The following is a 23,708-nucleotide window of genomic DNA, read 5'->3' on the forward strand; positions in this document are numbered from 1 at the left end:
AAATGTTAAAAAAAATGACAACATGTGGACAGTTTGGTGTCAAAAGATCTAGATTTTACATCTTGATGAGGTTTCAAGGAGACGTCTCATCTCTGCACTAAGAAATGTTAAGACTGGTCAACTAGCTGAGCCTCAGTTTATGCTTCTTATGTATAATAATTATGAGTGAAAGAGCCAAGTAATGATTTTAAAGAAAAAAGATGATCTTTTCTGGATCCAGTATGTCGTTTATCACTTTAGAGATGCAACCATTAAGACAATTAATCTGCAATTATTTTAATTTTTCAAGCAAAAAGTATCAAATTTTCTGATTTCAGCTTCTCAAATGTGAAGATTTGATGCTTTTCATTGTCATGTGACAGTAAATTAAAAAAAAACTTTTTGGATTGTTGGTCACACAAAACAAGCAAATTGAAGACATCACTGAGGGCTCTGAGGAACTGTGAATGCTATTTCTTCATAAATTTTTAACATTTAACAAACGATTAGTGAAAAAATAATCAGCAGATTAATCGATGATGGAAATCATCTTTAGTTGCAGCCTTACGACACTTCCTGCAGTTAAAAAAGTATTTCCAGAGTCTTCAGAGATACCTCCGTCCATCTGGTTACAAAAATATTTAGTCTGCTGCACAATAAAAAAGATTATAATAACTAAAAAAGATTGTAGCCAGAAATTACACATTAAACAAGAAAAATATGAACTTTTTGTTATATAAATAACAGAAATAATTTCAATACAGAAAAACCTGATAATAACCTAAAACCTGATTGTTTTTACATGGTGGTTCACATTGTACAATTTAAAGAAATAACTCAAACATACAGTATTAATATAATGTAACGATATGCCTGAATTCCTCTTTAGAAAATATTTATAATAAACAAATAAAAAAAAAAGGAACAAAATGTTGACAGGTAGAGTCATTGTTGGTTTAATTCACACAGAACAAATCAGATAAACTTTAAACTTTTAAGTTATTGGTTTTATATCAACGTGTCCTTTAGAGATTTAAAAATAGTGGAATGTTTCTTTATTTATTAAGAAAGTTAGTCCGGACTGAAGTCAGTGTGCTGTTTTCTGATGGGACTTGAGGCTGGAGCGCTGCGTGAAACATTTCCCGCACAGCGAGCACTCGTAGGGCTTCTCGCCGCTGTGGACCACGGCGTGTCTGATGAGGTTGCACTGCTTGGTGAAGCTCCTCCCGCACTGCATGCAGCTGAACGGCTTCTCTCCCGTGTGACTTCTCAGGTGTTCTTTGAGCTGACTGAACCTCATGAAGCTTTTGTCGCAGTACGTGCAGCTGAACCTCTTCTCGCCGATGCCCGATCTCCAGGGCGTCCTCATTCTCCTCACCAGGCCGAAGCCGCCGCCGCCACTGCTGATGCTGATGCTGCTGATGCTGCTGCTGCTGCGCCCGTGCCCGAAGGACGCGGACGCTGCTGGGTTCGGCACCATCGGATCCTCGTTCGGGTTCCTCATGTGAGGTGCGGAGTCCCTGTACTGATGCGGTGTCGGTGGAGGGATCGAGCTCGGATCCATGGAGTTAATCTGGGATAAAGTGCCGTGTCCTTCGTCTTGTTGCGCTCTCTTAAAACCGAACGTCCTGGCTCGTCTTTTCGCCCGAGCCGCGCTCACCATGACAGAATGTGACTTCCCCACTGAGTGAATTCTGGGTACCATATCTACCAAACCGCTCAGAGAGGTGAATACAGAAGGGATCTGCTCGTACTGATGTCCCGTGTAGGAGAAACTCGGATCGGCGGCGTCTCCGCCCAGATCGGACGTCCACAGCTGTCCGTCAGCTTCCTCCATCGTAAACTGGCCTGAATCGAGAGGAGCTGCGTTTTCGTCGGGCTCTTCCTCTTTCTCGTGTTTCACTAAGGGTTCTGCCTCACTTTGGTTTCTGTTCAGCTGCTGCTGCTGCTGCTCCGGGAATGTGTCATAGCCGTCTGTCGGGGAAACCAGAGCTCCGGGGTCGGCTGCGTTCTCGGCTGAGTCGTAACGCTCTACGAAGCTGTCAGTCTGGGCGGGTTGTGAGGCTTCGAAGCATGGCGGCTGCTCGGCTCCAGAGACTAAAAGAAAGCAGGAGAAACGTATTATTTCATAGAAGAGGCTTTCAGATCCAGAAACTTGAATCCACAAGCACAGAAAAAACACATTTGAACAATTTCTAGACTTCTAGACGAGGTCTTGAGCTGACAATCCAAACAAGCTGGACCTGAAATGTTTTGGCTCTGACAGACTAATTGCAGAGCGACTGTGTCCCAGCAAACTTGTGTTAAAACCACACGACAAACAGGTAATTTGTTGTGTTTTGTGATTAAAAATACAGCAGAAATGACTGGTGCTGCTGTGGAGGTTCATTCAACCTGCAAAAAATATTACAAAACATAATGATGGAGCAGTCTGCAGCACATTATTTGAGTGCAGGTCTATTTAATAAGATTAGAGCTGCAACAGTCATTTTTTAAGGAGAAATACCGAACATTTCCTGCTTCTCAAATGTGAGGATTTGATGCTTTTATGTGTCATACATGATAGAAAACTGAATATCTTAAAATACATAAAAATACTCATTAGTTGCAGCCCGAAGAAAGATTCTAAGTAAATGTAAATGGTCTAAAAATAATTGGATTTGTTTCCAAATTGAGGATATTGTGACATTTTAGGGCTAAACTTTGTTTTTCAGTCAAATAATATAGTGGAAATTCATTCAAATGTACTAAAATATGTGTCACATGATCTGTAATTGAGTGTAACAGCTGCTACAAAACACTTGTTGCTGATCATCTGATGAGTAAGCCTGAACATCCCCCTCCCAAAAAAACAGAATTGTTCGCTCACAGATTTATAAATTAGGTACCGAAATAATAAATTAAGGCCCTCTGAACATTCCTGGTTGTTCTGCTTATATATATATATTCAGATGAGAAGTAAAAGTATCTCATTTTAACTGATAGTATTTTTAGTAAAAGGAAAAAGGAGATAGATACTGAATGAACCTTTTTTGGTCAGACGTAGCACCCATCTATTTATTTTAATAGTTATATTTTTAAAGGTTGTTGGGGTATTTTTGCCTTTTTCATTTGATAGTTGAAAGTTCAGAAAAGGACAGAAACATAAAAGGCTCTTAATAGTTAATTTATTAAGGTTGAATACTGTCTAGATTTGTGAAGGTGTGTTAAACTGAGCATCTGAAATCCTCAGTGAGATATCAAAGTTTGTCGTCGCCTGATTGGTCAAAGTCAGGTGGTGACATCACCCGAAACTTTATACTGTGTGTGTGTGTGATTCCAACATCAATATTAGCAGAAGGCGTTTCTGTTTGTATCTGATACTCACTCAGCTTGTCCTCTGCGTCGTTCTTCCACACGTCCTCGTCTGCACACTCCTCTTTGATGTGCACGGCTTCAGCTTCGTTAACAGGCTCCTCGTCTGCACACTGCAACATCAGGCTCCACATTAATACTTGAACGTGAAAAATGAATACACATGAAAACATGCACACATTATGCAAGTGGAGGTTTAAACTCCTCTACACCAAAAATATGTCAAACGGCATCTATCAAACCTGACCACAGATAATCAAATAAAACTTTACCAAGAAAAGATTTAAACATTCACATTATGTTTGTGCATTTTATTTAACTTAATTTTTGCTCAGAAAATTAATTAACAACAATTTTGCAGAATTTTCCAGCAGAATTTCAGAGTGTAGTTACTCTTTTCAGTAAATGTTTTTAATACTTCTCAAATGTGATGATTTATCTCTTTTCCCTGTTTTAAATCATTGTAAATGAAATATAATATGGTTTTGGACTGTTGCTCTGACAAAAAAGCTATTTGAAGACTTTACTTCAAATAGCTTTACTATTTTTCACACTATTATACACTTACAGATGAATAAAAGACAGAGAGCGTGATGTATTGGATGTATGTACGTACCTGCTGGGGTTGAGTTTGAGCCTCACTGTGCACCTGTCTGTCCCAGGCTGTGATCTGCCTCTCTTTGTTTAAAACTACTTTGACTAAAGGAGAAAATATCTCTGCTGCTGGAGGATAAAACACTGAGGAGGAAGAACACAAAGATATATATATGATTAGTGGTGGAAGAAGTATTCACATCATTTATTTAAGTAAAAGTGCCAATACAGCAAAGTAAAAATACTCCATTACAAGTAAAAGTCCTGCATGAAAAATCCTACTTAAGTTAAAGTGCATAAGTATTATCAGCTTGATGTAGTTAAATTATTGCAGTAAAAGTAGTGGTTTGGTCCATCTGACTGATATATTATTATATATGACATCATTAGATTATTAATACTGAAGCATCAGTGTTAGAGCAGCATGTTACTGTTGTAGCTGCTGGAGGTGGAGCTAGTTTCAACTACTTTATATACAGTTAGCTAGTTTAGTCCAGTGGTTCCCAACCTAGGGGTCGGGTCCCTCCAAAGGAGTCACCAGATAAATCTGAGGGGTTGTGAGATGATTAATGGGAGAGAAAAGAAGAAAAAACAAAGTTCTGTTTTCAGTTTTTGGACTTTTTCTCAAATCTTTGATTATTGGTGAAATATTGGATCATTTGAATATTTATTGAAATTAAACCATGTGAGAAGTTTAGAGGGAAAAATCACTATTTGGTGGAGCTGTTAACTCATAGACATCTGAAATGTGACCCCGACTACACACTGCTTTTTGTAAGACGTCAAAAGCCAAAAAGGTTGGAAACCACTGATTTCATCTTTAACAATGTGTTGTATTTTAAAATCTTGTTATATTATCCATTGTGTCAAGTCTTCATCTGGAAAGTAACTAAAGCTGTCAAATAAATGTAGTGGAGTAGAAAGTACAATATTTCCCTCTGAAATGTAATGGTGGAAGTATAAGGTAGCAAATGAAAATACTCAAATAAAGTATAACTACCTCAAAATTAGAATAGAAATCAAATAGAAAGCAACAAAACACAATAAAAACAAAACAACCTAAACAAACAAGCATCCACAGCTGACAGTACAAGCTCTAAAATAATAAGTAAATAAATAAATACAATGTAATTTTGCACCAGATTCAGTAGGTTTGCAATAGAAATGCTTTGAAACCTGAAAATTACTACTTAAGGGCAGTATTTGAGTAAATATACTTAGTAACTTTCCACTACTGGATATGATAAACCACGAGATAGTAGAATCAGGAACTTCCCAGCCTCGACGCACCGTGCTCACCTTTCCTCCTGGCTCTCATCCTGGTCCTCCGGAGCTCTGCCTCCATCACCTCACACTTCCTCTTCAGCAGGTCGATGTCGCTCCGGCTCCGGCTCACCTCCAGCCGCAGCACCGCGCAGCTGTCATCCACACGCCGGTTAATCTCCGCAACGGCTGCTTTCGCTAGGACGTCCATGACGGACAGCAGCTGAGTCTGGAAGCCGCTGCTCTCCATCTCGACCCGACTTCCGTTTCTGATTAAAATATGAATAAATATCTTCGTCTGTGTGGACTGTAATTCACTTACTTACAGGATAAATGTCTGATAAACGAGTAGTTTCAGTACCGCGTCTGTCTTTGTCGGAGAGCGAAAGCTGTGTGCATGCTAGAAATGTCAACGGATCGTAGTGGAAGAGGTGCGCTCGGTTTTAAGCACCGCTCACTTCGTACGGGCGGCATCACTCCCTCTGGTCGCATTATTATTGGAGCTGTATTATAAATATACTTCAACACCATCTGCCATTTGAAATAAATACGATCTGGGAAGTGTTTGTGTATTTTTTTTAAAGTCAACAAGCTTGTTCGCTCAGTTGTACTGCCGCCCATGGGGCACGTAGTGAGGATTAAAGCGAGGTGACCATAGCTACTTCACTTCTAACGACAGATGACGTAGTAGGCTTTTACCGTTACCGTAAATGTTGGACTACATCCGTCCAACGACCCTAGTGGTAGAACTGAAGTCAAAATCCAGCTGACTCTATATTATATGACAAAAGTATTTTGTTTTCCTTGTCATTATACATCCGTAATGATCTGAAATTGTTTCCAAAGGATGTTTAATTAATTATTGTATTTAAGTGTCCTGTAGGGCTGCAACTAACTATTATTTTCACCATTGATTAATCTGTCGGTTATTTTCTTGATTTGTCAATTAGTTGTCTGATCTATAAATTGTCAGATGCAACCTAAAATGTCTTGTATTGTCTCGACTAACAGTCCACAACCCAAATATATTCAGTTTATTGTCATAGATGACTAAAGAAAACAGGAAATATCCACATTTGAGAAGCAGAATCAGAGAATTTGCACTTTTTTTAATCAAAAAATGACTCCAAACGATTAATTGTTTATCAAAATAGTTGGTGATTAATTTAATAGTTGAAAACTAATTGATTAATTGACTAATCATTGCAGCTCTAGTGTCTTGCCATCTAATGGCCAACATCTCATGGGATTATAAAACACCTTCACAAAACATTAATATTTACAGTACATATTATCATAGATATACAAATGACTATATATCAGATCAGTAATTATTCAAATATAATCATTATATCAGTAACCTTATCATATGAAGGATACAGATCTCATGAAAATGAATGACAATATTTAGATGCAGGTTAATGTATAAGAGAGAAAATAGACATTTATATTCAGTGCATTTGGTACCACTTTCTCATAATTAACCCTTTAAAGGGTTTATAAATTGTAACTAATGCTTATAAATGTACTTATTAATGCCTTATACATCAGTTATGAGCCATTAATGAGATTGAGTTGCCAGATTGTGAAATTTCCCTGCAGCTGGTGTTTATCCTCCTCCAGCAGGACACTTGATTTATCTTTTTAGACAGTCCTTTTGTGACTCAGGTAGACTCATGCATACAGAAATCTAATATATGTTCATTTATTAAAATGTCATCTATGTAATGTATGTAAATATGGTGGAATCACATATATGACATATATTATATATATGAATTACCAACAAATAGAAAGAATAAACATTAGCCAAAAGGATTCTCAAAACCTTTTATCACCAGAATTTTATCTTTGGTAGTGTGGAGTCAGTTAATTGGATGAATAAAATATGAAACATTCAAATAAATTAAAGAAGAGTCAAAAATTTGGCTCTTGACCTTATGACCTAAGTCCTGGATGTGTCCCTGGATACAAGTACAGCCACAATATACTACCATATACTATAACAGAGAGTATCACAATACTGCCACAATATTTAAAATGTGATATATTTTATTATTATTTTATTACATGCAGTATTACACAAAATATAGTACACTTATGCCCAAGTAATATCCAGGTATTTACAAAATACAAAGAATGAGACACATGCAGACCCTATTTTAAGGTATGTGGTGTGGTATTTTGTGATTTTTTGTAGTAAATTTTTGTAGTTTGTGTAATATATGTTTTTTGTGTGTTTTTTTTAAACATTTTTTTTTAACTGTAATGTTTACAACACATTTGTAAAGTGTACTGAGACACTTCAGCAGTGTGTGATATCACACTTTACTTACATATGTGTGATTCTTTGCAGTTCTCAGTCATCATTTTGCTACTCTATGGTATTCCATATTGGGCTATTTCATTTCTTACTGGTAGTACTTTGTGAAACTCTTCATACTTAAGGTAAGGTCACTGGTGCTCTCTGTAGTACTAATTTGGCATTTTTTAGTACTTGTGGCACTTAAAGGTCTATTTTGTGGTAATTTGCAGAACACTCTAGTGATTGCAGTAATGTGTAATACTGTGTAATCGTCATTTATGGTAATTTGTGATTTATTTGGTTGATTTGTGAGTTTTTGGATATATGTGGTAATTTGCAGTAATTTCCAGCACTTAATAGCAGTTTGAGTTACTCTGTGTAGTAGCTTGTAGCAATCCAGGATGCATACTGTGACGATTGTTTGTGCAAGTACTTTCTGAGTCCTTGTTGTACTTTGTGGTTCGCTGTGCTGTACTGTGTAGTTGTTTGCAGGTTCTTCTGCAGTATTTAATGAGGCTCTGGTTGTAGGAATTCATACTGTTACGTAGCATAGGTCTACACACTGACACGGTGACAGGAAATGAACCTAACGTTATCTAACAGCAGCTGAATTGGGCCTTAACGTGCAAACACTATCTGTTTCTCGCTGTCAGAGTGAATAACACACATGGAGCTCGGCCTACACAGAGACAAACACATCACATAAGGGAAATAGATGCACTGTACAGATACACAGAACTGATTTCCCTACCCAATCAGCAGAGCCGAAAAAACTGTGGGCCACATACAAAGAGAAAGCACAAAAGAAGGAGAGACACTCAGGAAGTTAGCAGGGGAAGTTTAGTGGTTTCTTGCGTCATCATTTTATGCTGCTACTTGTGCCGATGCAGACTGAAGGTAGGTACACTCATAATCGCTTTTTAAATTGTTTATTTCCTTGTGTTTCTACATTTGAAATCATTCCTAAAAGTGGACATATAGGGAGGGATGTTGGATGAACGAGAGCAGCGACAGGTGTCAGGAAGATGGAGGGGATGATGAGTGAGTTAGATTGTCTGTTTGAGTCTATATGATCAGGCTTGTACAAAGCTTGACTTCCGCTCCAGTGAAAAAGGAGTCAGCGATGGCCATGACATGCGGGCAGGGAGGACAGACGGGGCCTGTAAGGAGCCCAGACTTCAGGCTGAAGCTGAGATTGCAGGTTTAGGTGGGTCCACGAGTCCAGAGGGATATTATGGTGTGATTGGAGTGAAATGGTCACAGGCTTATTTCACTGAATAGGAGAAGTACAGAGGCAAGGGTGTGGCCTTTCATTCGAAAATAAATTGAGTGCATCAGGGGGAAGTGGAGAGCCACATATGCACACTGAGGATTCAGTGCAATTTATTGTTTGCTTTTAGGGGATGTTATTATCTGCAATTTGAAGCTGTTGTTTGCACAAAGAAACTTTTATCAGTTCTCCTTTTTGCAGGGTGGAAGACAAACCAAAGTATGTCCTAATACTCCAGCTTTAACACATGAACTCCAAAGCAACGCAGCTTACAGAGGAAACAACCTGCACCCGACAACATGCGCTGAAGAAAAGGAAATAACAGCAGCACGGTCAAAATCTCTGAGATGTGCGGCACCTCTACAAAGTCAGTGTCACATTAACCGACTCGGGCGACACATCCAGCAGCCAGCAGCGGACAGTCAGACAGTCAGTGAGTCTGACGGTCAACAAACAAAGCAGCTCAGGCCGGTCTGAATGTGAGGTGAAACAGCAAGACAGGAAACGATGCGGAGAAATCGGAGAAAAGGTGGGAACAAAGAGAAGGTGTTTGGATGTGATCTGCTGGAGCACCTGACAGCCACCTCTCAAGAGAGTAAGTGAACGGCCCTCACTCCAAAACATGTCTTACTCTATTGTGTTCTACTTTAATCAACAGACTGAACACCATGCTGTACAGATACATAGCAATACATGTACTTCTAACCTCACCAGAAACACATCTGAGCAACCATGAAATATACATATAGATTGAAGTGATAGTAAAAAACTTAATGTTTTATGACTACATCCTCTGAAAGGTCACCATGCGGCATGTAAAAGATAATATATTCTCATTTGTTAAACAGTATCATGTAGAGAGAGATTTGCCTGTGTTGCTTGTTATTAACATGTTACTAGTTGCACATGTATTTTAGTTTCTCTTACAGTACTTATTTTTTAAAAGTCCAGGGTTAAGGTCATCTCATTTTTACATCTTCCATTAGATAGAAAAAATCTTTCACAAAAATAATTTATATAATAAGATAATTCACTATTTTCAGTTCTATAAACTTGTATATACACTCAGCAAACACTTTATCAGGAACCTGTGACATAATAAAGTAATAAACATGAAGTAGAATTATCACCTTTTTGACAATGTCAACAAAAACTGAAATTGTATAAGCTTTATAAAAGTAGAATTGATGGCAGAGCTGTTGTATTAGATGACATTAGATTACACAGGTGTTCTTAATAAAGTGCTCGCTGAGTGTATGTATACAAACACTTATTTGTGTATTTTGTGTCACACAATTTCGATACAGTTCTTAAGCTCCACGCTATGCGTATGTTAATTTGATACATATTTGTTCTACAAAGTTTGTAGATGACACATTTGGAAATCATCAGGAGGCACATCCATAAATTATTTGTAGTTGCTTTAAAACAATAATTTGTACAAAAAGACAAAAACCAAACAACACTGCTACCTTGTTCAACCACAAAATGGTCTTCCTCAGTTGTCCACGTTGAAGAGAAGAGAATTGGGAATGAGATAGCATTATGCAGGATATGACAAATTTGTCATACACAAATCATGTAACAGACTACCATGTACTGTGTGAAACATACAGACAAAATACCTAAAAATTGAATGTGTATATTCATATACAAACTTTATACACTTAACTGCATGTTTCTCGGGTTTTTATCCATTCATTAATTCGAGTCATTTCCTGTTTCCCACAGTTCCTCAGGTCTTGCGATGCTGCAGTGAGTTTGTTGAGCATCATGGAATCGTGGACGGGATCTACAGATTATCTGGAGTATCGTCCAACATACAGAAACTGAGGTAAGTTGTTACGTACATATGTGTAAATTCATACCCATCAGGTTTGTGTGTGAGTTGGGTTAACGTGCTCTAAAGCGACTTTCTCTTTTCCTAAAAACAGGAATGAGTTTGAGAACGACGCGAATCCAGATCTGAACAAAGATGTCTACCTGCAGGACATCCACTGTGTCAGCTCTCTGTGTAAAGCGTATTTCAGAGAGCTGCCGAACCCTCTGCTCACATACCAGCTCTACGACAAGTTTGCTGTGAGTACCTCTGACACGTTTCACACAATTTACCCCCTCCTGTGTGTCCGTGGAGTGTAACTGACCGTGGTATGAAAAACCTCCAGTGCAAAGAAAACATGAAATATATAAATTAGAGTAAGTCCAGATCCCCCAGTGAAAATGTACAGGTATGGTTTTAAATGTTTAAATCAGCTTTCTTTTTGCAATGAATGGTTAGTAGAGACTGTAAAGTACAATCCCGTTATGCCAACAATTAAACTGAAATCCACTCATTAAAAAAATAAAATGGAAAACAATTATAAATTGTGTGAACATGGTGCTTCAAACACACGTCTGTGTTCCTGCAGGAGGCTGTGGCCATCCAGCTGGAGGAGGAGAGGCTGGTGAAAATCAAAGATGTGCTGAAAGAACTACCAAGTCAACATTACAGGTACAGTCCTCCGCTGTACACTGGATGCTTCATATTCATGTAGTTTTCCCAGTTGACTTCTATGAAGCCATTAAATGTCACCCAATGTTCCATTATTTTAATTCATTCACTTTTGAGGAAACAAAGAGGTATCTATATTCAAAATGCCCACTTCATTTTGTGCCATCCAGCACTTCTTAGCAGACACTCTAAGAAAGAGGTTTAGAGATGCCAGGCCAGCTGGGACAATCAGGTTACTGTAGATACAGTACAGGAAATTTCATGCAGCATCAAGAGACTTATAACCAGAGCTGTTCCAGAGCTTCATCAAAGCTGTACCACTGTTATATTAGGATAAATATTCAAATCCAAAGTTACTTTTTTTCAGTTTGCACCATTTAATCTAATTAAAAACTTGAATGCCATGTGCATCATTTCATTGTATGTCTTGTAATTCAGCATTATGTTAGTAGTTGAAATCAAGAATATTAAAATTGGACTATCTGGAGAAATCATTACATTTGGAGGAACAATGTATGACATGAAAGTAATGATTCAGCCAAAACATATAGCTCGAAAGCTTTTACTTTTGTGTTTCTAACACTCAGTGGTCCAGGCACCATTTGAAATCTCTGAAACTCTCGTTTCTTGTTTCCTTCAGGACTTTGGAGTTTTTGATGTGCCATCTTGTCAAAATGGCCTCGTTCTCCTCCGAGACCAACATGCACGCCAGGAACCTGGCCATCGTCTGGGCTCCTAATCTGCTCAGGTTTGTTTATAGATATTCATAGATCATATGTGTTGTATGTGTGCTGTTGTCCATCTCTGCTGAAATGCTCTTGAGCAAGACGCTGAACCACATCCTGCTCTGAATCCGCTGGAACATACAAGTTGTTTGTGTGTTTGAGAGGCGCGTGTGAATCCTTAATTAAAATGTAATCATTGGGGCTATTTTGTTTGGTGGATATTATAAAATTAGTTGATGCTTTCATTCTTTTCCTCCTTTATTCTTTCAGCCCAACCCTTCCTTTATTCCATTGTACGATATCAATCAATTAATCAATCAATTTCTATGTTAAGGTCAAAGGACATTGAGGCTACAGGGTTTAACGGCACAGCTGCCTTCATGGAGGTCAGAGTCCAGTCCATCGTGGTGGAGTTCATCCTCACACACGTCTCTCAGCTGTTTCCTGAACAAGGTACAGACACACACACACACACAAACACACAGACACACAAAAACACACACAAACTCATGTCTGCTTTATTCAGGTGTATCATCTGAAAGAAGAAACTCCCTCCCTTCTCCTTCAGCGATGCCCATTCAGGCGGAAGGTCTTTTCAAGTCCATTCCCACTCATCCTCACGCCAACTATGGAAACCTCAGCCCGGGAGATGGTCCTCTTCCTATACGACCTTACCACGCTATAATAGAGGGCACTGACAAGTGAGTAGACCTTTTATTTATCTGCCTGAACCTTTTAATCTAGTTGAGAGGAACTTTTCCATCCAGAGGTCAAAGGTCAGTCATTACCAGCTGGTACCATTTCCAAAACTCTGAGTGCTTGATGAAAGTGACGTTCCAATTTTATGTTTTAAATATTTGCCATGCAGACATTTAGACAACTTCTTAATATGTCATGTTAGGTCTAATTTGTGTGTATAATATTTTTGGTAAAATATTGCTTACATCGAGTCATTGTATCTTAGAAAACAGGTTCCTGAGGAAAGGAAAAATCCAGTTTCTCTGTTTCATTTTTCCTTATCCAATGTGAATGTCTGTGTCTTGTTTGCCTCAGGAGGAAAGGATCCCTCAAGGGAAGGAAGTGGATGTCCATCTTCAACATCGGAGGACGATTCCCCGACCCAAGGCGAAGGCACAAACACTCAGCTAAAGGTACATTTTATGACAATAACACTTTAAAACCATAAAACCTCCCATTCCAGTTTATATGTGTAACTGATTTCCCATTTTCTGGCAGCAGAGAACTCTTCCATACTATTAAAAACAGATGGTCATAATTGACAGTTTCTTAATGTCAAAGTTAGGCCTATGAATGTTATATTTTGCTAAAATCAATAAGTTTATAACAAAATTGTGGCAAATGGCTTTTTGCTAAAAAAAAAAAAAAAAAAGAAAAAAGTTTTATGTTCCTACATACTCAATTTGCAGAGTTTAAAATCATTTGCTTTTCTTTGTAGAGAAAGAACGACCTACTTTGAGACCAGCAAGAAGCATGGATTCCCTCAGCTCCCCGTGCTTTCCAGAAGGTACTGCTCTTCTCACAACTTTCACCACTGATTTTGTGACTCAGAATGATAAATAAATACCACAAATGTTTCTACAGTTGAAGAAACTACTATTTAAATGTACATACTAAAGAGTTTTGGCCGACCTGTGACCTGTTTTAGGGTTTTGAGATATTTGCCTAAAACTTCTGTTGCCACCCTAATACAATGGAGATTAATTAAATGTTGCTTGTGTTGCTCAAATCATTGAAAAATCCCCGAATCCTCTGCAGAACATGCTGTCAACTAATTTCATAGGGATAACTTTTTTTTTTCTCGGTAAAAAGACGTTCCAGGAAAGACTGTTGACAGCGAAGCTTGTTGACTTTCCAGAAATGTCATTTTTAAATGCTTAAATTGAAATGGAAACTTTTGTCCTTAAGATACCTTTCCATTCTAACTTTTTGATAGAATAGGTTTGGTATGTTTGATGACACTGTAAGATTTATGATATATAAATACTTTTGCTCTTAATTCACTTATCATTTTCTATTCTCGGAGAGTTTTGGGGTTATATGAATGTTGCTATAAAGTATAATAAGATTAATTGAAAATGTTATATTGTGCCATTTTGTGTTTTTCTAATCTTTCCAATGCTTTACCTGACTGGTGACGTGTATACTTTAGGTTAGTTCAAGATGCTCATCAGTCAAACTAATCTCTGTAGTCCTCTGATTGGACTATTGAAGCAGCTCCTTTGTATATATATATATATATATATATATATATATGGAAGTGTTGTGACGCTGCCCATATACCTGATGACGGTCGGACAGAGCAAAACGTTATGATTCAATAAATATTCCAGCAGGAAGTGAGACGGTGTGCGGGGAGCTTTTCTCACTTTCAAAATGCTTAGAGTACCACAAACAAAAGTTTCAGAGACAGATATCTTGAAAACTAAACTTAAGTCCATGACAACATAACACTGAGGATGAGAGGAAAGTATTTTTATGATTTGGTTGTTCTTAATCAACAAAATCTTAAAATTGTTTGCAGATAAATTGTCTGAAACAGTTTTGGTAAAGAAACAGATTCACAGTTATACTTTTACTTAGATTGAAATGTTGAAAAGTTTTGGTCCCAGGTCTTATCTGTCCCTATTCCAGGTGCAAGACATCCTTCCCAACGCCCTCCTTCCACCAACATGTCTCCCCTCGTGGCCCCGTCCACCCAGTCTGGCTCAGAGGCTCCGGCACCTACTGGTGCGATGGGTGGCAGTGAATATGCTGTGACCTACCGCAGGGGAACAGGACTAGTAAGCGGGGGTGCGGGGGTCCAGGGCACCTATACTGCCCTTGACCCTGAAGGTTTAGGGCTCACAAGCAACGATGTTGTCCAGTCCAGATCTCCGGGACTCTCTACTAAAGTAGGCCGAAGAGCAGCTATGCACATCACAGGGCCCACAATCGTTACAGTGCCCCTGCATATCACCTCTAACCTGGCGTTAGGTGTGCTGCAAGGAGGCGGGGGCGACAGGATCATCCACCGCGCCAGGGATAAAGATGGAGGGGACAGGGTGGAATGTAAAGAGGGAGGAGAGAAGGTGGAGAGGCAGGAAAGCGGAGAAACGGAAAGGAAGGTGGAAGAGGTTAGGAAGGTTGGTGAAGAGGACAAAAATCACAGGGGGGGAGAAACAGACAGGGAAGGAGTCATGGACGGAGAAGAGGATACAGTGGCAGATATTGCTAGTGAGGAAAAGGTTGGAGAGAAAGAGGAGGAGGAGAAGGAAGAAGAAAAGGAAGAAGACGTGAGAGAAGAATGGAAACTGAAGCAACGACCCAAAAGTCTGACATCCAACGTGGAGGAAGACAATGATGACCATAGGGAAGAGGACCAAGATGTTGATGAAAACAGTGAATACATGGGTAATGGTCTTTATTTATTTCCATAAATACCCATTAAATACTAAGTCTGCAATTAATTATTATTATCAATTTCATTTGAGTCATCGCTCGATTGAGTCTATTAATCACTTTGGCAACTGCTGGATGTATTGCCATAAAATTTAACAGACATTCATGGTCCCCAGAGGTTGAATCCTCTGGTGACTTTCCCTCTAGCGCCACCATGAGTTTACATTTGTAGTTTCGAGCAGGCAACAGTATGGGATCGATATCCATGAATTTTGTTGCAGACATTCATCTTCCCTTCAGGATGAATTCTAATCACTTTGGTGATCCCCTGACTTTTCATTTAACTCCATTATCAGGTCAAAAACTATCTTTGTCCAATACTTTGCATACATTCTGAAACCAAAAATCAGACACTTACTTAACACAGTGATTGGCTAGGAGTTTGAACTTCTCACTCAGACTCTCAGTTTTCATTCTTCATACAACTATTTCTGTTCCTTTTTGTACATAGAACTAAATGCAACACTATAAATGCCCTGTCTGTAAATGAGCAACATTATCCTCGATTATTGCGTCTCACCTCTGCAGCTTTGGAACAGATAAAAAAACTCACAGAGCTACTTAAACATTAATCAATTATCAATATTGTGATTGGAATAATTTCCCAATAATTCTAATTCAGCTAATCCTTTCAGGACTAATAAATACTAGTACAAACACTGGATAAATATTTTGAAAGAAAATACAACCAAATATCAAGGCACAGGCTAATATTGTACTTATAGTATTGTATTTCTGTTATAGAGATTACATTAAATTAAATTTTATTTATATAGCACCAAATCACAACAAAGGTCATCTCAGGGCACTTTTCAGATAGAGCAGGTCTAGACCATACTCTTATATCTAATCTCTTGGTGATATGATCATTGACCATTACACATCTAAAAACTAGTCCCTTTTAACAAAGCATTCTTTGCTGCTAATTATGTTGCGCAACATGGATGTTACAAACATTAGCTAATCTCTCATCTAAGCCTGTGTATCATTCACAGAAATGAAAGAATTTCAGTCAGAGGTGACTCATCGTGACAATGACTGTGCGTTAGATGCTTCTGACGTACTCAACTCTACAGAGGTGGAGGAGGACGACCACGAACTGTCTGGCTACGTTCAAGATAGCTTTGAATTTCTGGACCACATGGACTGCAGTGTGCCCTATCAGGTATGTGTGGTTTTACATGTAGATGGTGTTCTTATCAGGTTGAAACAGTGTTTGAGGAAATGCAAAAATGTCTTAACACATAATGTGATCGTGAAATTGCAACCTTTTTCTAGTTGTTAAATATACTTTTATATATTATATATAATGTTATATTTTCTGGCACTTGAGTGATTTAAATTACTGTTGTTTGAAGGAGGAAGCACTAATGAGAACACACTGTATTTGTTAATAATATCTTAAGAATTTCAACTTTTTCTAACCCTAACCCTAACCCTAACCCTAACCCACCTAACCCTAACCCTAACCCTAACCCCTAACCCTAACCCTAACCCCTAACCCTAACCCTAACCCTAACCCACCTAACCCTAACCCTAACCCTAACCCCTAACCCTAACCCTAACCCACCTAACCCTAACCCTAACCCTAACCCCTAACCCTAACCCTAACCCTTAACCCTAACCTTAACCCTAATCCTCCTGTCCACTTCTGTTTCTTTTTACCTCTCAGGTGAATGAGTTCTCCGTTGAACCTCCTGGTCACTGGGATGATGACTATGAAGTCATGGAACAAGCTCAGGCTTACCATCATCCCGCAGAGCTACAGAAACAACTTCAGCCAGACCCCGAAACACACACTCAGAGTCAAACTCAATTAAATTCACACAGGCCGCTCAGCCTCGACATAGACAGCCGACACGCTAAATCCCTCAGTTTGCCTTATATGACCTCACCTATCCATGGACCGGAGGAGTCCGAAGAGTCTGAAGAGGAGTACTCTGATGATCATGAGTACAATAGTGAGGAAGATGAGCACATGTTTATGAAAAGCCTTCCTGCCGATTTCATTTTAAACGATTATGAAACACACAGTTGCACTCTTGATGAAGTTCCTGTAGATCAGTCAAAAAGAGAATCTGAGTCGTTGCACCCTGAATATTCTGCCTGTGAAGAAACAACTGCTGGAGATCAGGAGCAGGGAGAAATTAAAGATGAAGAAGAAGGTGAGGGAGATAAAGATGGACAGGAGAGAGAGGAGGTAACGAAGAAGGAAGAGGAAGATACAGTTCACCAGGGACGAGACCAACCAGAGAGAAATATGCAAAGGTGAAACTCATTCTTATCTCAAATCTCTTTTCATACAGAACACATTTCATAACATATATAACAAATCTGTTTTAATTTCTTAAAATTAGTAATCACTTATCGTGCAAGTGCATTTCTGTCAGTCCTGGTCTTTACTGATGGAAGTATTTATCATTGAATGCGTTTTTCTTTAAAGCTGCACTAATCAATATTTTTATACTAACAATGAAGCAAATGACGATGCATAATGTGAAAGGTGTCGCTCATAGTGTCTAACACGTAAAAAATGATCACCTGACCGGGTGGCAACTATGACAGCTTGAGATTGAAGCCAAATAAATAATAAAATATACCTTAAAGTGCCATTATATACCATTATGTGGAAATTATCACACCATTAATAAGATTTGAAGACTTGTAGTAGTTCTGATGTCTGCTGTGTGGGTGTTGACTGATAGCTATGATTGACGGTTGGCTCACCTGCTGTTCTTCCCAGCTACGGGACTCTGAGTCGGACTATTTTTGCAGACACACAAAGTTAACAACTAGCTGGTAAAGAAAGTGGAACATCTAGCAGCTAAAGAGCCAGATATTTCACACAGATGTTGGCAAAGACCAAAATATAGCCAGGAGAACTAGAAGAACAGTGAATATTGGACATACGTTGATTAGGTGGACACAACACAACTCTAAGTGAATGCTCATGTTTCACCACATCTGTTGGATATGTAAACGGGAAAATGAACCTTATAAAGCTTCATTTGGTGAACCTGACAACATTGACATGATAATATGTCAATGTTGTGTTTTGTAGCTTGTTAAGAGGAAGATGTGTTAAGAGATAACACATCTTCCTCTTACAAAATAAAAATTCAATTCATTAGCGATAAACCACAACCATGGTCATTAGAAATACATTCATGTGTTTAGCTACTGCAGCCTTACTTGGTCTGGTATGACCAGCAACTTATGGTGTTGGTTACTGCCAACAAACATTAGTTTATATATAATAATATCACCTCATAATTGACAGTAATTAGTCGCTTTGCTGACATTATGACTCCTCTCTACTTGTGCTACAGTTACACTATGTTGTATGTCAGCATTTACCCTTATGGACACAGTGGTCATTACTCAGCAAAAGTTACATAGTCACTTAGAAACTTGACAATGTCCATCTTTAGTGCCTGTCAGCGGTAATATCAAAAGAGACACTGTGGCAGACAGCAATGCAAACTGTTACGTGAGGACACTGACATTAAATGGACTGAAAGCAACAAGGTTTCCAGAAAACCTTGCACCATCAGAGTACTTTGAAACATGCCACATTACGTAAAACTTACAGTAGCTTTACTAAAAGTAAGCAGTGCGTAATATTTTTTTTAAAGTAGATCTTATTTTTTTCCTACAGTATATTTAGTTCACCATAGAGGAATATAAAAGGGTTCTTCCACATCACATCACATAAATGAAAGAAACACCTCATGCAACTATAAATCAAAACACATTATTTATCCAATCTTGTCCAAGTAAATACACTGAAACTACACAGATACTGATACAGTTCATGTCTAAACTGTTTCTACCTGTCATCCATCTGCAGCAGAGCGACAGAGGTAGATCTCAGTGCCACGGAGGATGCTTGGTGTGATGAAGTAAAACTTCCCCCTTCAGAGGCATCAACACACTGCTGCGTGGAGTTTCCACTGCCAAGGATTGAAGACACTGATGAATCGAGCACTATGGCTGACACGAAGGCTGACGAAGAGAATGAAGTGGTTGATAATCTTCACAGTGATTATCCACCTTGTGACACAGATTCTTGTGATACACAGAAAGAAACTGCTGACGTTTCAGCAGCGTCCAGAGACTTTTCTGAAAGGGCAACAGAACAGTTTAATTCATGTGTTATAGGGGGAAAGAAAGAGGGAGAGGGCGATGATGGAGAGGACAGGAAGATAGATAAGGAGATAGAGGACATATGTCGAGAAAGAGAAAGAAAGGAAAGCAGATCTGAGACAACTGTGGATATAGAAATGGCTCTGGAAATAAAACAAAGTGATGAGGGCATGTACGAAGAGCCCACAGGGGGAGACAGTGAAGAAATAGCTGACAAAAAACATGAGGAAAAGATGGAGGAAAATGGCAAACAGCAGCACAAGGCACTTTGTAAAACAAGCTGCAAAATTTGGGATGAACTTGAGGATGTTATATGTGAAGTGATCGAGGATGAAGAAAGTAAGCAGGGTGAAAGGAAGGGTGTTAGAGACGGTGTTGAGGAGGGAGCTGTTGTAGAGGATGTAGACCAGATAGCAATGGTTTTTGGGGAGAAAATGGCGAAGGTTGAGGAAAAAGTGATTAACAAAACTGAAGATAAAATAGAGGTTGTGGAGGAACCGAGGGAGACAGCTAAAGAAAAGCACAAGGATGCAGAGACGCAGCAAGAGTTTGAGGAAAAAGAGACTTACTTACCAAAGAGAAGTGAATTAGGAAAAGAAATCCAAGAGAAGCATGTAGGCAAAGAAGAAGCACAAGATCATGACAGGGAAGAAGTGGAACATAAAGAGAACAATGACAAAGACAAAGCTAATGAGCAACTTACATTCCCGCCAAGCATAGATAAAAAGGATAAACGACAAAAAGAGGTCAAGTCAAATATTAGAGAATCAAAAGAGGGCTGGAAGTGTGAGGAGAGCCAGGGAGGAGTTGGAAGGAAGCTGGTCATCTCCAAACAGTCTCCAATTAAAATTTACCAAGTAAAAGCGGTGCCGGTGGTGCCACCGAAGCCGCAGCACTGCAAAATGACCGCCCTGACCATCCGGCAGCAGCAGCAAGAACGAGAGAGGAGAGACGCCGCTTGCATGCTGAAAGTCCCAACAGAAGGAGAACAGGGGAAAGATGGAGACTTGGAGCATGAGGGCAAGGGGAAAAAGGAGCTGCTCAGGGTAGGGGAGAAAGATAGGGAGAGGAGGAGGGACGGGGATGAAGGTGCCACGAGGGACACGGCTAGAAACAGTCCCCTCAGCTTGTGTTTCGATGAGGCGGTTGCCATGGTAACCATGAGGCGAGAAAAGGAGAAAGAGTGTGAGAAGGAGAAAGAGAGGCAGAGGGATTGGGGAAGTGAAGTGCAGTGAGGTGTTTTTGTCGATACACTGATTTAAACTGATTTACTGTACAAACTATTTTTCTACATGTAGCATAAAGGGATGCATTTTTTAGTAAACTGGTTGAGGATTTTCTTTCATTATCAAATGCATGTATAACAACAGTATTGCAAATCTAATGTTGCTCAAGATGTTTAGATGTTTCTCTGCCATGCACATACCATGTGCAATCAAGAAACTGTTAAATGGCTGGAATTTAGCTGCCGGCGCGGCAGCTATATAAAACCTCAGAAGCTGTGGGGTTGGGATTAGAGGTGAAGTGCTGCTCCAACATGTTGTGGATGAAATATTAAGACAAAAAATCAGGACAAATTTCTGTTGCTTAAGAAAAAAAAAAAATTAAACCCAGACGTGTCATAACCTCCCGCTATTCTGGATCTGTAGGCTGTACAGATTAAGATACATTAATCAAGTCTTGTCCGAGTAAATACACTGAAACTTGTACAAACCCCAGAATCTTAACAGTAGTTTGAAAAGCATCGTTCAGTGATTATGTGTGTATAACTCAATTTTGATTAAAAGTAAAAAGATGAGCCTCAAATCCAGCTCACTCCCCTGTATGCTGGATGTCTAATTATCTAATAAATTGTAATTCTATACAGTATATGTATATATACAGTATATGTATAAACAAAAGCTTGGAAGTTCTTTAACTAAATGGTAGATTTGAAGAAGCAGGTTTGATGAATGGAATGTATAATTTAGGGTAAATATAATGCCTGCCGAAGTCACTGTTTTACAGAATTATGTGAATAAAATTATATTTCCGGTGACAATGACTTTATTTATTTATTTTTGACTATACTTCTTTACATTTTTAACATTTTATTGGAACAAGTACCACATATAGAACAAGGGTTACAAAGCCAAGACATCCATTGTATCAATAAGCTATATATAAAACAGTTTGTATTACACATATTACACTAATTACATATTAAAGGTGCAGTGTGTAGAATTTAGTGGCATCTAGTGGAACGGACTTAGCAGAAATGGAATATAGTATTCATAAGTATGTTTTCATTAGTGTATAATCACTAGATAATAAGAATTGTTGTGTTCTTGTTAACTTAGAATAAGCCCGTCATACCTACATATGGAGCTGGTCCTCTTCCATGGAGCCCGCCATGTTGCACTGCCATGTTTCTACAGTAGAGTTTCACAGCCACCAACAACAAGAGTTAGTCTGGGATATATGAGCTTTCAAGTGAGTCAATACATATGGCTCCCACTGCGTTGTTAAGTGTCAGTGCTTTGGCCATGTAGCAGCAGCGTGTAGGAGAAATAGACTATGTAGACAACGTGGAGGAAACCACAACTTTGCACAATGTCAGTCTGAGGAAATCAAGTGCTGTAACTGTAGTGGAAACCATGTCTTCCTCCAGAGGATGTGAGCATCACGTAATGGCTGTGGAAGTAGAAAAATGAGAGCTGAGGACAAAATGTCATATGTAGATTCCTTGAGGAAAGTGAGGGGATTAGGGGAACCTACCAGGTCAGGGGTAACTAGAGCATTCTCCTCACTGCCTATGGTTAAGGAGGCAGCAAACAGATAATAGACACACAGTCATTCCTTGCATTTATGGCAGACATTTTATGGGCAGCTAGAAGCCAAACCAAAAGGTCAGACATCATTAGAGTGGTGGTAGATGTTGCAGAGAGATTCCTTGAGGGTGTATACCAGGGCCCAGAGGAGCTGCACAAATACATGAGGCAGAAGCAGGAAGTGTATGAGAGAGGGAGAAGAGAAAAGAAGTGTACCGACAAGAGTGAAGATTGCATTGAAGAAGGAAACATGGAAATATATGAATATGACTGTTAAGCTGCTGAGGTTATACATTTTACAATAAAATGCAAGGAGTTTGGTTGCAAATAGGCAGAAATTTAAGAGATTTGTAGATGTATTTAAAGATCAAACAGACGTGTTGTGTGTTCCGGAAACTTGGCTTAAGCCATGTTTAGACTTTGTGTTCCCAGGATATGAAAGTGTCAGACATGATTGAAATGGAAAAGCTGGAGGAGGCTGTGCAACATTTATAAGATCGGATGTACAGTACCAGATGGTGAAACTTAAGTCTACACTAGAATGCGTAGTAGTAAGGGTATGGGGATATAACCATATAACAGGAACCTCTTATACTTAACATCCTGTACTGTTATTTCCTTCAGGGAACAGCGCGAGCACCTTACTAAATTTACCTGTTGGAAGGACTAAATTGCTGTAACCAAGGCCGGGCTGCTGCTGCTGTCTCAGCTTCTTCTTCTCAATTTCTTGGTTTAACATTTTCTTGGGAGAGCTCATTGGAATAAAGTACTTGCTGAGGCAGAATAATAAGCCCCTACAAGACATGCACCCTAATTCTGAGGAGACATCCTAGTTGCTGGAGCAGTTAGATGAGAATAAGCCTATGGAGGAAGATGAGGGATTCGAGGAATTTGTGGGAGGAGGAGAAGCCACACTTGCAGATCTAGTGGTTTCTGATGACACCACAGAGGTCTTCTCGGACCCTAGTGCCTCCGCTCCAGCTTCCATCTGCTGTACCTCCTCTCCAGCCTCCATCTGCTGTGCCTCCTCTACAACCTCCATCTGCTGTACCTCCTCTCCAGCCTCCATCTGCTGTACCTCCTCTACAACCTCCATCTGCTGTACCTCCTCTACAACCTCCATCTGCTGTGCCTCCATAATTAAAGCTCATAGACACAAGGAGATTGTGATGCTGCAGAGCCAGTCTCGAACAGCCTTAAACATCAGTTTTATTTTTCCAGGCCGTGGATCAGTGTAACATACCCCAAGTGGACCAGGTGTATGAACTTGCAGTTCCTGGTAGAACGACATACACAGACAGGACTAATACTG

General features: G+C 39.2%; 2 protein-coding genes across 7 annotated transcripts; one reads left to right on the forward strand and one right to left on the reverse strand.

Annotated features, from left to right (window-relative positions):
* Nucleotides 1-911: 911 nt before the first annotated feature.
* Nucleotides 912-5,636, reverse strand: si:ch211-155e24.3 (uncharacterized protein LOC100150696 homolog). Of its 2 annotated transcripts, none has more exons than XM_042427975.1 (5): nucleotides 5,552-5,636; nucleotides 5,218-5,459; nucleotides 3,950-4,071; nucleotides 3,347-3,446; nucleotides 912-2,076 (listed from the first exon to the last, which is right to left on the reverse strand). In XM_042427975.1, the coding sequence occupies exons 1-5, from the start codon at nucleotides 5,587-5,589 to the stop codon at nucleotides 1,067-1,069; spliced, it is 1,512 nt and encodes a 503-aa protein (XP_042283909.1). In that variant the 5' UTR covers nucleotides 5,590-5,636; the 3' UTR covers nucleotides 912-1,066. The 2 variants fall into 2 exon arrangements, with proteins under 2 accessions (XP_042283909.1, XP_042283911.1); XM_042427977.1 differs by having other exon boundaries at nucleotides 5,227-5,459; nucleotides 5,552-5,635.
* A 2,612-nt stretch (nucleotides 5,637-8,248) lies between these two features.
* Nucleotides 8,249-21,615, forward strand: si:dkeyp-68b7.12 (rho GTPase-activating protein 30). 5 transcript variants are annotated; one of them, XM_042427482.1, is made up of 14 exons: nucleotides 8,249-8,392; nucleotides 8,967-9,360; nucleotides 10,497-10,599; nucleotides 10,700-10,844; nucleotides 11,174-11,256; nucleotides 11,897-12,004; nucleotides 12,316-12,434; nucleotides 12,508-12,682; nucleotides 13,035-13,132; nucleotides 13,438-13,506; nucleotides 14,634-15,392; nucleotides 16,436-16,605; nucleotides 17,113-17,708; nucleotides 19,291-21,615. In XM_042427482.1, exons 2-14 carry the CDS (start codon nucleotides 9,273-9,275, stop codon nucleotides 20,819-20,821), a joined length of 4,044 nt encoding a protein of 1,347 aa, XP_042283416.1. In that variant the 5' UTR covers nucleotides 8,249-8,392; nucleotides 8,967-9,272; the 3' UTR covers nucleotides 20,822-21,615. The 5 variants fall into 5 exon arrangements, with proteins under 5 accessions (XP_042283416.1, XP_042283417.1, XP_042283418.1 ...); XM_042427483.1 differs by lacking the exon at nucleotides 8,249-8,392 and adding an exon at nucleotides 8,409-8,702; XM_042427484.1 differs by lacking the exon at nucleotides 8,249-8,392 and having other exon boundaries at nucleotides 8,735-9,360; nucleotides 19,294-21,615.
* Nucleotides 21,616-23,708: the final 2,093 nt, after the last annotated feature.

Source organism: Thunnus maccoyii, chromosome 12 (assembly GCF_910596095.1).
Source record: "Thunnus maccoyii chromosome 12, fThuMac1.1, whole genome shotgun sequence".
NCBI classification, from domain to species: Eukaryota; Metazoa; Chordata; class Actinopteri; order Scombriformes; family Scombridae; genus Thunnus; species Thunnus maccoyii.